The 12,592-nt window shown below is 39.9% G+C and overlaps 2 protein-coding genes across 4 annotated transcripts; one reads left to right on the forward strand and one right to left on the reverse strand.

Annotated features, from left to right (window-relative positions):
* Window positions 1-1,361: 1,361 nt before the first annotated feature.
* On the reverse strand, window positions 1,362-10,257 carry trim46a (tripartite motif containing 46a). The gene is made up of 12 exons (XM_068324602.1): window positions 10,061-10,257; window positions 9,155-9,413; window positions 8,284-8,434; window positions 6,681-6,879; window positions 6,454-6,600; window positions 6,275-6,370; window positions 5,628-5,881; window positions 5,378-5,499; window positions 4,940-5,269; window positions 3,906-4,135; window positions 3,728-3,795; window positions 1,362-3,340 (listed from the first exon to the last, which is right to left on the reverse strand). Exons 1-12 carry the CDS (start codon window positions 10,118-10,120, stop codon window positions 2,893-2,895), a joined length of 2,364 nt encoding a protein of 787 aa, XP_068180703.1. The 5' UTR covers window positions 10,121-10,257; the 3' UTR covers window positions 1,362-2,892.
* Window positions 10,258-10,775: 518 nt separating this feature from the next.
* Window positions 10,776-12,507, forward strand: tmem107l (transmembrane protein 107 like). 3 transcript variants are annotated; one of them, XR_011037061.1, is made up of 5 exons: window positions 10,776-11,154; window positions 11,294-11,361; window positions 11,433-11,533; window positions 11,842-12,112; window positions 12,254-12,273. XR_011037061.1 is itself a non-coding variant. In XM_068323577.1 (5 exons), the coding sequence occupies exons 1-5, from the start codon at window positions 11,068-11,070 to the stop codon at window positions 12,321-12,323; spliced, it is 423 nt and encodes a 140-aa protein (XP_068179678.1). In that variant the 5' UTR covers window positions 10,776-11,067; the 3' UTR covers window positions 12,324-12,507. The 3 variants fall into 3 exon arrangements, 2 of the variants coding, with proteins under 2 accessions (XP_068179678.1, XP_068179679.1); XM_068323577.1 differs by having other exon boundaries at window positions 11,842-11,938; window positions 12,254-12,507; XM_068323578.1 differs by having other exon boundaries at window positions 12,016-12,112; window positions 12,254-12,507.
* Window positions 12,508-12,592: the final 85 nt, after the last annotated feature.

Genomic DNA, 12,592 nt, shown 5'->3' on the forward strand with positions numbered 1-12,592 from the left:
TGCAAATGCTGGCTTAACTTGCGGGGATGAACTTGTCAGGTAAACATGAAAACTGCTGTTGGTAAAAATTATGCAATGACACTTGAGCTCTATGGAAATAGAATAATAAGTACAGGTGAGTAAAAAGAAAAACACACAACCAAAATGTTGATGTAGAGATATAATTGTGGTTTTTATTCTGGTTTTCATGGAGGCATACTTCATCCTTTTACTGTATACATCACTTTCAGGGCTTATATTTGTTTGAAAATGAGGCTGTCTGATTGAAAACACTTGTGAATATTAATTCATGTTGTTTTTGAAGTGATATGACTGGAAATTTAGTCTGTAAAAATCATGAAGAGCAAGAACAAAAAAAAACAATCAAAAAAACAATCTTCTAGGTGGAGCAACGTTGTAAACAAGGAACCAAATGGGCTGAAATCTGTTGGTAAGCTCTACCTGACGTGACGTCACAGATTTGCAGTCTGTCCTGACGCGTGAGATCCAGGTGTGTTTCACCGACTCACGTTCGCACCGACAGCATCGTTTCAAAAAGCTCAATTTCGCCACCTAACGGTGAAATGCCGGTATTGCGCATTCTTGCGGCAGAACAATAACAGATGACTCTCCTGTGTTGCACAAGTCATATAAACCCTTTCACCTTTGTGTGACGTACCTTGTTGACACTGTTTGACTGTAAAAACAGTCAACCAGTCCAACAAGCCCATCAGCACATACAGATGTTCACAGAGTGCCACGTCTTGTTTTTGTCCTTACGCAGACATCCTATGTATAGAATCATATATAGGGTGTGTCCCCGCCCTGTGCAAAATGTGGTGACTTCATTTAACCCTGGGACACAAAAGATCCACTATATGTTGTACAATTGGGCTGGAACACATTCGTGATGGGGGATAGTCCCTCCCTCACAGCCTGTCAGGCTCTACGTACTGTATAGACATCAGATTTTCCACCACTAATGTCGTGAGTCGTGTTCATATTCACCTCTGCTATTTTACAGATGATCAAAATGTGACAACTTAATGGCATATGATAATTAAATCACCAGAAGTGTGACAAAAAACATTGATGTTTTGGTTGCAGGGCGAGAAAATAAGAGGCAGTCAATAAAAAAAGATTGACAAGGGGAGTCAGAAACACAAAATAAGATGAAATACACTAAAGAAACAGTTTCTGTCATATCTGCATCATGGAAAGCATGATTACTTACAAATTCGATTTTCTCTCCTGTAATAGGAAAATTATAGATTATTATGATTATGAACATGATCATGTTTTGAACCAGGAATACACAACATTGAAATAAAAAAAAAATTCCCTTGGTGGTAAACACACAAAAGTCCTTTTTTGTGAAACTTTTTTCTTTATTCTCAGAGCTCTGACTTTAAAGTTTGAAATAAATATAATATTTCCTGTCGCCTCAATCCTAAATCACAGTATTTACTTATTTACTTAACTTATTCACTTAGAATTTTCTTATGTGAAGATACACTGTACCATGATCAACATTTGACACAATGGGATCCAGTGTTGTTAGTAATCAGTCATTTATTGTTTTTCTCATGACATCATAAAAACATTCTACTAAAGGAGACTCTGGTTTCTGTGAAGCTACAGTCTAAAATCATTCAAGAGCTGTGCTGGAAAACACTTAAAGGAGTCTGGACATGTCATAGAGACAGGAAACACACATGCACACAACAAAAAGCATGGATGGACATCATAGCCATCCTTAACAGTAACGTCGTATTAGGTCATAAAGTACAGTCAGAGCCAGTCATTTTAAAATAGAACAATGTAGACAGTCTTTTGCATTGAAATCATACATTACTGTGCTTGTACATTCCCCAAATATAAATGTGAATCAGCTTAGATATAAAGTGAGTGAGCTGCTTCACTTACAGAGGAAAAAACGACAGCTACAGAAAACAAGTCGACTGTAAAGTGAAACAGATCTCATAAAATAAAACTTTTCTATCAGCCGAATACATCCACTCACTCTTTTAAGTGCAAATCAAACACCACAGTTTTATGCTGGACAAGACGTTTTTTCACATTTTTACCGTTCCTTAAAATATATAACACTGAAATGTATTTATATGTTAAGTCAAACAACTTACTTACAACACTGAGCTAACTGTAAGCAAATTGACCCAACTGAAATGAGTAAAGAACAGCGATGATATTAAACACCATCTGGGACTGTATACACAGGAACATGTGATCCAACCATGAGCCAGCTCAGATTTACAATTCAACAACTGATGAATATTCACATTCTGCAAATACCAATTATATGCACTCAGATAACATTTGTTGATGCTGTTTTAAAAAATTAAGATATAAATTTAGAGATGCAAAACATCTGAGGTTCTTTCACAAGGTCAAAGTCAGTCTTCTGCATGTTTAAGTCATGAATCCTTGTTACACTTGCATGCAGACTTTATTTTCCTGTCATTCTGGAACAAATAATGAGTAGTGTAAAAGGAGGACAATTTTTTTACATTGCAAATAGATAATTTTATCAAGTAGTAAAGAATTAGAGCTCCACCTGCCAAGAAAGATCTGCATAGTCTAAAAACACTTTGGCCATAGCGTCCAAAGGAGAGTTGGAAAATCAAGATTGAAGAAAGCAGCTAAGGTCTAAATGAGTGATTTGTTTTGTGCAGGCCAAATGAAAATGCAAAACATCATTAGACATTTATATTCTGAGTTAAATAAAGTAAAACTCATATTTAGAAGAAAAGTCACAACTGGAATAAAGAAAGTACAGTATAAGAAATAAAGTGAGACAGGATCGAGGTGAATGTTGGCTCCCACTAGAAGGAGAGGATGAATTACCTTTAATGCTGCAAGCATGAGAATAGATTTCATTTTATCACAAACTATTCATTTACTGAGATTTGTTGCGTGTGTTTGGATCGTTACCCTCCGTGGTGGCATCTCCTCGGGGCTCTGATTGGCTACCAGGTCCTGCAGCTGCAAAGCTCCTCCACCAATGAAGCAGAAGGCCGGACAGACTGGAGCTGAACAATCTATATGTCCATGACACAGGATACGCAGCGAATGGGCATCATAGAAGGTAACATGTCCTTTATCACAGTCTAGACACACTCCTAGTTGGGGTGGGAGAGGAGTGGTGTGAGGGTGAGGCAGATTGCTAAGGGTGCTATTGTGGGATTGCACTCCTCCCAGGCTGTGGCTGTCCCCTTGGCTCTGACTGTGGCCATATCCTTGAGGAAGTAGGATCTTGCCCATGCCTATTGTAAGGAAGAAGAGGGGAGGAAAGTCCTGGCCGTCCTCCGCTCCACTGTCATGGCCACTGTCGGGGTCACACCTGAGAAAAGGTAAAACATTAGGCTGTGTAAGAGAAAAAAATAAGGGAGGAGCAAATAATATGATACCAGTGGTAGAGCTGACAACAGCTATACTATTGAGCCAGGTAGCTGTATGCTGAGTTGGGTTCAGTCCCTGGCATCTGCTGTCCTAAGGGGGCACAAGCCAGTGTCACCTGTAGGTCAGCCCCAAGCCCGGATAAATGCTGAGGGTTGCAGAAGGAAGGGCATCCAGTGTAAAAAACTTTGCCCAACAAAGTTTGGGCCCATATTTGTTGGGCCTAAACCCTACCTAACAAATGTCTCTTGTACCAGACTTGCAGGTGAATAAATAATCCAAATTGTAAATTTTAAAACTTTACATTTTATATTTTAGATGATTAAGTTACCGAGGGCTAGACATTTCCTGAGGGAGATGAAACCACTCTTGTAGCTTCGCCTCCTGCCCTACCCCCACCTGTAAGAGAGAATTGCAGAGGTAGAAAACTTTGATAGCTACAGGTAAAATAAAGTCCATATCTAAACATTATTACAGCAAAACTAAAGACTTATAACCATCCTTCTCACCTTTACCAGATACGAGCCAGGCTCCACAGAGCATGCCCAGTAGTGCCTGCCTTGAGTGACGGCCAAATCAGCCACCAGCAGGTCAGAAGTCAAGTGGCAAGAAGTCAGTGTGCGGTCAGCAGCCTGCAGGAGAGAGAGGCCTGGCACACTGCGGGCATAGGTTTGGCCTTTACCCAGTGCCAACCTGTCAGCATGCAACCCCCAGCGGGAGTCCAAGGAGAAACTCAATACTGAGAGGATAGGAAAAGGAAGCATAGAAGGAAGGGAAAAATGGGTAAAGAGGGAGAGAGGTAGTGAGGAAAGTCAATGAAAGGAGTCAGGAGGGAGTAAATTCGGAAGCTGCAACAGCCAGCCACAGTAAATCCAAACACATAGTGGATAAAGAGATCAACAAGAGTCAGAAGATTACATGTTAGAGGAGGCCGATCAAGAAAAAAGATGCATTCAAGAGGAAAAGTAGGAAGTGCCTTTGCCAGGAGGAGGAAACATGAGAGAAACAGCAGAGGTAACATTCACTCTAGTTGATTGTTTCAACTGATCAGATCAAAAAATGGTTTGTTGTGAAGAGATGACAATGAGGGAAGAGAGGGATATTTTTAAATGAAGAAGGACAGACCTGTAGCAAGACAGACAGCAGTGAGAGTCTGACTGGAATGAAAGTGGAATGTATAACAGACACAAGAAGGTCTGTGCAGAAACGTAACTAACACCTGAAGTTGGAATGGGACAAACTAGGGGATGGAGAGACAAAAGAAAAATCAAGATTAGTCCATCAATTGAAAAATGACATTAAAAGAAAAAATAATCCACCAATATTTGTTTTCTTTGTTACCAATGCAAAACAAATTGTTTTAAAAATTTAGGATGAAAATTTCCAATCTTGACTTTTTAAAGTGCACGTCTTTTGCCAAAGTTGATCAATTCTGTGACGTTGCATCGGGAAAAAAGAAAGAAAAGAGAAGCATTTCTTGCAGTGAATGAAATGCAAAAATGAAAATATTGATAATGTAATAAAGTACATATCAATATCTCACCAGGTGCTGGTGGAGTGTGGAGGTAAACTTCCTCACTGTACTCTCCAAACCCAGCTTTGTTGCAGCCTCTCACCCTGAGCACATACACACTGTCTATCTGCAGCTTATCAACCACAGCATTGGCCCCTCTCACTTCATCCAGACGCTGCCACGCTGTTGCAGCATTAGGGGATCTTGTGCCGCCCCACGTGGCTGCAGCTCCTCCTGCTCTTCGCTGGTATTCAACAGAGAAATACCAAGCTGGGGCTGAGTCCTGGGGGAGGCGCCAGCACAGAAACAACTGGTCATAAGCAAGCGTCTTCTGAGTGTCAATGACTGGAGCCAGCGGGGCTGTGTGGAGGAGAAAGATGCACATTTCTTTAATTTATCCTCATAAAAAAAATTTTAAAAAAAGATTGATCTTTTCCTCAGTTCATATCACAGACACAAAGAGCCTACTGTGTATGTACTCCAAGCCACGGATGAGCTTGATTTCTTTGGATGCATCGAGGTGAAAATGTCTGAAGGATGAATCAGCAGAGAGAGAGAAACGCTGAAGGCTTTCTATGGCCTTCACCAGTCTGCAGAGGAACATTTCACACAGGACATTTCACTCAACATTTTCCAAAAAGAGGAACAAACATTGATGAAGAAATGTCATAAAGTCAAATCTAATGAATTCAGTGCTTGTGTATTTAGAGTGTGTTACCTGTTGTGAGTGACTCTGGCAGCCTGAACAAAGCAGGGTGCATCTGTCTCCTTCAGCAGCTCCTGTGTGTATGCCGTCAGGCCCGCATACTCCAGCAGGCCTCGCCTCTCTGAAAGCTGGGCGGTCAGGGCCTCCTCCCTCCTGCTGCGGGACCCGTCCAAGGCCAGGGTCAGAGCCCCCTGACGCTCCGCTACAGCCGCTCCCAGCTCACGGATGAAGAGGTTCAGCTGATGCAGAGCTACAACACTGTTCGCCTGAAGAACAGGAAGATTAGGAAACAAATAAAACTGAAGTGTGCCATTGTGGTATACTGGTAGACTTCCATTTCTATATAACACTAACTAATACCTATAGAAACACGACCTATCCCTTTAGCTGTAACTGGAAAATGGAGGAATAAACCAGGGATGGATTCTCAGTTCGTTGAATCACAATTTTTTTAAAAAAAAGTAATTTCCTCTGACAACACTGTGTGTTGTTACTTCTTGCAAAAAAAATCTATATTTAAATCAAAGTCTCGAGGTGTTTAATACTATTGCACTCAGCAGAATAATGCAGCAGAGCCTATTACAAATACTATTTTAACTGTACAAAGATAAAATATGACGAAAATTACAGGTAATAGGAAATAAGATGATATACTGAACCTCCATCTGTTTTATAGCATCTTCTAAGCGAGTGATCTGACTTTGTATCGTCTCCTGGTTGGCCAGGATGAAGCTGACTTCCTTGATGATCTTTTCCTGTAAGACCAAAACCAAGGTTCACATTACAAGGTTCATAACATAAGGATCTTTACACAGTTGAAATGCACACAGAAGCTGACCTTGAGGTACTGGTAGGCCTCTGCAATAGGCAACACTCTGTGCCCGTGGTGGACACGACGGAGCTTACAAACTGAGCACAGTAACCTCTGGCAGCTGCAGCAGTACCACTGCAGTCTCTCCTGCTCGTGTTCTGTGCATGTTAAGACCTAGAAAAGAGAATGGGATGAAATCACAGCAACAGCAGAAGAGAAGCTATTACTTACGATGCAAAATAAAGCAGACAAACCTTGGGCCGAAAGTTGTTGGTGGGTAGAATGTGTTCATGTTGTGCTCGAGGAGTTCCCCAAGGGTGGTAAAGTTTGAAACACTCGTTACAGAAATTGGACTTGCAGTCAGAACAGCCTTTAGTAGCCTCCAGAGACTGAGGAGGCTTACAGAATCCACACATGATGACTATGTTGCCCAGACTTACTGTGTGTCGATACCTGGAGGCCAAAGGGGGCACAAAGAGATAAGAGCAGGCCTTAAATTATTCTGAAGTTGAATAGAAAGCAAGAAAGAATGAATCCTTTAAACTAAAGAAAGAAGAAATTGAACTCATTTAAGTTTGATTTGCTCTACTTTCTGGAGTTGGGAGTCCAATTCTTTAACTGCCTGACCTGGATACATCACTAGTAGCTGGCTTGTTAGTGCATCCTCCACAGTAAAACATGCAAAATCACATTTTCTTGACCAGCGCAATTGCTGCCTGGGGAGGGAACAGCTACGGTCATCAAAGTGCTGTGTGAAACTGTGAAACCGCCTTTTCCCATAACTCCAAACCAGAAGCAGACCTCTCTTCAGTCTTCAGTATTTGTTTTTGCTAAGAGAGGATGATGAACATCACAAGAGAAAAAAAATATTTCTTTCTAAACATCCTCGACAAACCTGAATCAAAACCATTTCACCTGTTGTTTTCCTACAGGATGATGTATCGTTTGAGCTATCCCAGCATTCCTCTCTCTGGCTTAGCCTCAGCGGTAGAAGAAAGATTTATTATTGAAACTTGTTCCGCTAAATGATTTCCTGGCTTATTTTTGAAGCCGAATTGACTGAGCCCTTCACTTCTAATGATACCTCATCATCCACGGAACTACTGCATTTTTTAACACATTAAGACTTTGTTATTTCTGTTAATGAGCAAGTGATGGAATATTATCACAGGTAAAAAATAAGCTTACAACTCAAGCTTGGAACAGAAGTGTTGGTTCTGCTTGTACCTCATGCACTTTTCTACCATGACAATGATCCAAAGCACACATCTAAGGTCACTGCTGTATTTATGAAGAAGATCAGGGTGAAAGTGATTCAGCGGTCAAGTATGTCTCCTGACCTCATCCTGATCAAACACATATGAGGAATAAGAGTGACTCTCCATCCATCATCCCAGGTTTTAAAAGGGGTCATTCTTCAGGAATGGAGAAAGAGATAGATGCTAGAACATGTTGACAACTGGTTTATTCCATGCCAAGAAGACTTTATGCTGTCCATAAAAATAACGGAGGCACTACGTAATATTAGATGAGGTAAGTTTTGATAGGGTGTATTCATTTTTGCACAACTAAGAAGATTTTGTTACCTAAGTTACATTTTAACCCAAGATTTAAGTTGTTTTTTTAGTCAGTTTTTCAAAAAAATATTGGTAATTGCACTTGTGGTGTATATATACTGTATATACAGACAGTGTATACACTGTATGTGTGTATATATACTGTATATGTACTGTAGAATGTGAATATACTGTATACATATATGTATACCACAAGTATACCACAAGTACAATCAGTTTTATTAAAAAAACAACAACACACACACATGCATACATACATACACATACATAGATAGAATACCTCTCCACAATCCGCTCTAATGTGAGGTTACGAAGGCAGTCTGCCAGGCCTTTCTCTCCAAGCGCCACATCCTGCTGACAGGAAGGACATGGGAACAACATGGAGGGAGGGGCTGTGTCTTTCCGTCTCCGACCTGGGTATGTCCCACACACTGGGAGAAAGATGCAGGAAAGTGGATGAGAGAAGATGGAGGAAAAAAACATGGAATTAGTTCACTGCACTCACACACACCTGCTTGGCTGCCTCCCCTGTCTCATGCCTGCAATGCCCCTAGTCTACGAGCATTTGAATAAATCATGACAAGCTATACATAAAGTAGAATAGAATAGAATAGAATAGAATAGAATAGAATAGAATTGAATTGAATTGAATTGAATTGAATTGAATTGAATTGAATTGAATTGAACTGAACTGAACTGAATTGAATTGAATAGAATATTACTTTATTCCTCCCCCAAAGGAGAAATTCCCATTGTCCCATCCCATTCCCATACAGGAGCATAACAGAACAGCAGGCAGGCAACACACACTACACTACACACTCTTCAATAATAAAAGCAAAATAGAATGTAAGTACAATAGAAAATGTACACATGCCCACATATACACATTAATCAAGTACAAATGGCCCCTTGTATATACAATGCTGGATGTGATTATGACAACCATGATTGATGAAATTACATGAAAGGTGGGATCAGCTGCATCATCAGCTGCATCATCATAGCACATCATCATCATGTGATTTCAAACTGATGATGTCACTATCTCAGGTGTCATCATGCTGAGATCATTCTAGAAAAACTTTTTTTCTTGGGCACCTGAAAGTCAAAATTCAAAATGTTCACATGCACATAAATCCTCTCTCCACCTGTTCTGAGGACCCGGTCCAGGCGGTCAGGAGTTCTAGGTGTGGGCCTTCGAGGTAGTCGAGGGGAGCGGGAGTTGGGTGTGGAGGCCGGTGAGTTGGGTTCTGGAGGGAGGTCTGGAGGAGGATAACCTCTTTGGACCAACAACTCAGCGGCACACAGCAGACACACACTGTGGTGGCATGGCAGGAGGACTGGCTGCTTCACCATCTCATCACACAGTGGGCAATGCAGCTCCTGTTCCATACTCTTCATGTTGGACTGCAGAGGAGAGGATATGGATGTGGAAGAGGCAAATGTCAAGTAAAAAAAGAACTTTATTTTGAACGTTTTGCTAGTCTTGATCATTAACAACACAGACCCAGAATTAGCTGAACAAGCACAAACGTAGGATTCTTTAATTTTAGGAACCTTTATCCAAAAGGAAAAGAAAAACATTTGAAAGAGATATGGTTCTTGGGTATTTCCGTTTGGTTTGCGTTGTTAATAGTTTTAGTGGCCTTGTTACAGCTAAACGCAGCATTTCGTTTCTATGACAACATGCATCATCTTTGACTTCTCGTCACCCGCGGCGATAAACAAGGATATAAGATGCGGTTAACATTTATTTTGTCAATCAAACGCTAGATCTAGATTTTTGCGGCCTAGATATTTTTTTTAGGATTTCACCAGCAGTAGGAAAATTTTGCACAAAAAACCTCTGACATAACAGATGCTAAAACGTTCGGGGGGAAAAAAATATACAAGGCAGCCAGGAACATGGAACAACGTGTGAAATGTGATGTTTTTTATTTTATTTTATTTTTTTAAAATATATATATATATATATCAATATATACCGGTGTGTCTTTTCAAACACGCACGCGTGGTAGAAATAAATGGCGTAATAAAATGAGCGTCACACTTACATTTAAACGAACCAACTCGTCCATGATAGAGGTAAAGGTTTTCAAGTCCGCTTCTGCCATGATTCCACGCTGCCAGTGTCTTTGTGGATCAAGAGTAAACCTGTTCAGTGGGGAAAGCCAGAGGTGAAAAGCAGCCCTTGATCATCCCACTGAATCATTCGATAGACCTTTGAGGTGTTTTTTTTTTCTTTTCTGTTCTGTACGTTCAGTCCCACTCTGAAGACCACGTCGCGACGTGAAAGAGACGTGGGAGTGGTCATGTGGAAGCGTGCGATTTTATGTACAAATATCACAGCCGCATTGAAAATGGAAAATGCATTGTCAAATTTTGTCTTGGTTGTAAGTAGTATTTAATTAGAAGTAGTAATCATTTTATTTCGAAATAACTGCATTTAAGTGCGTTATAATTAATATCGTATTTTTTCCCAAGCCAGTCAGTCAGTCAATTGAATAACAGTGAATGTAAAATGTTTAACACCTATAATAATGTGTTCATATTTTGCGTCAGTGCCCTAGATAATCAAAAGCTCTCAAAATAAACCTCTTATCTATTGTCCTGATTATCTTCCTAGCCCATTTTCGATTTCACGTCCCAGTTTTTGTGTTACCATTAGATGGCAGTGTTGTGTAGGACAAATTTCTTGAGAGCTCCATCGGTCCTCCTTTGATTATTTTCCGTGTCCGGAACCTTTGGAGGATGGCTGCTGGTGAAGCCGGTCTGTAACTACGAATGCACCGCTTTCAAGACATTCTTGTTTGTTGTTGTGGCAACCGTAGCAACCACTTTATTTACCACCATTTCAAGTTGATTTTTGAAGATATCGGATCTGTGTATGTTTAACGTTCAGCGACAAGTATTGTTTTTTTTTTATTCGACTTTGATGAAGCTAGTTTTAAATATCGACCCGTAGCTTCGTGCTAAGTGTGCTATATTTAAGCGGTTCATCGTTAGCTGCCCGGGCTTTTGCATCTTATTCTGGTTGTCCATTAAGGAATCATTGCTGAGCATGTCGGCTATCGGCAGTCTTGTCCCTGCGCGGTTTTTGACTCTCATAGCCCACCTTGTTATCGTCATTACGATTTTTTGGTCAAGGGTGAGTAAGGAAATATTAGCTTATCCTAGAAGACGCTAAATGATTTAGTCATGTCCTCATATACTTGCATAATTAATGTCGAATTCTCGTCTTTTGTTCATGATTTTCATTCTGAGCATTTTAAATATACACTTCACAGGAAAACAACGTGAAAGCTTGCTTGCCTTTAGATTTCACGCAAGAGGAGTATGACAAGGAAGACAAAAAGTGAGAAAATACTAAATAAATAAATGAAAAATAATTTTACATACACGCTGACTTGTTTGGTTTCGTGTCAGATTGATGGTGGCTCTGGCGGTCACCATCGGTATGTTCGCCATAGAGTTGGCTGGGTTCTTCTCAGGAGTGTCCATGTTCAACTCCAGCCAGGGTCTTCTGTGTATCCTTTACACTTAAACTGTTTGTCTCTTATAAATGATAAAAAAATTAATATTGGTACAGGTTAAATAAAATTAAATAATTAAATAAAAGCGGTATAAAGTACTGAAGATGGGAATTATTGTTGGTCTTTAATTGAAGATGGCGACAAACTTAGCCAGAAACCTGGTTTTAAATTAAAAACATATTGACCAAATATTTAAGTATTGAAATAGATAATTGAAATGAATATTTATCAAGTAATTGTAAACGTAAGTTATAGTTCCATGACTTTAAACTCCGGTGCATTTGCCTCTTTGCTTACTTTAGCAACAGGAGCCCACGCCAGTGCCTCAGTGGCTTTGATATTCTTTTTATTTGAGCAGTGGGAGTGTGACGTCTACTGGTGGATCTTTGCCATTTGCAGGTTAGTGAACATTTACCCAAACGTGTGTATGTTTCTTTTTTCCAAGAGTGTTTTTCCCTAACAGATACTGAACACAGCACTAACTGTCCACTGCAGTGCATCTGTATCCTTGTCTTTCTTTGTTTTTGAGAGGTGGGAGTGCTGGACATATTGGGTTATTTTTGCCATTTGCAGGTTGGTGTTTTTTTATGTGCACATTTGTGTACAGCATTAGCTTTCATAGAGGACTAAAGGGATTTATCAGGATGCAGCTAAATAATCTGGCTCTGTTTTCAGTAGTTCTTTCTAAACTTCTGTTTCTGTGTTTATCTCTAGTGTGCTGCCTGCTTTTGTGGAGATCCTTCTCTTTATAGCTGTTTTTGGACTGAAGAAGAAGCCATTGTGAAAGACAATGCCACTGTGATACACTGCACATTGCACATGTATTGATATCTGACAAACATTATCGAAGGGTACTTTTTAGAAGACTGTCCAGTAAAATAGTCAATTCAGTCTCACATTCCCATGGAAAATGCTTAATGTTATTATGATTCCAAATACATTTTGTATAAATTATTTTTTCAGCTGTTGATGGTTGTCCATTGTTTTCCTTTGACCTTGTTTTTTACTCATATCTATTTTTAACTACTACATCAAACACATCAAGAAATACTT

The sequence above is a fragment of the Antennarius striatus genome, chromosome 9 (genome assembly GCF_040054535.1).
Source record: "Antennarius striatus isolate MH-2024 chromosome 9, ASM4005453v1, whole genome shotgun sequence".
NCBI classification, from domain to species: domain Eukaryota; kingdom Metazoa; phylum Chordata; class Actinopteri; order Lophiiformes; family Antennariidae; genus Antennarius; species Antennarius striatus.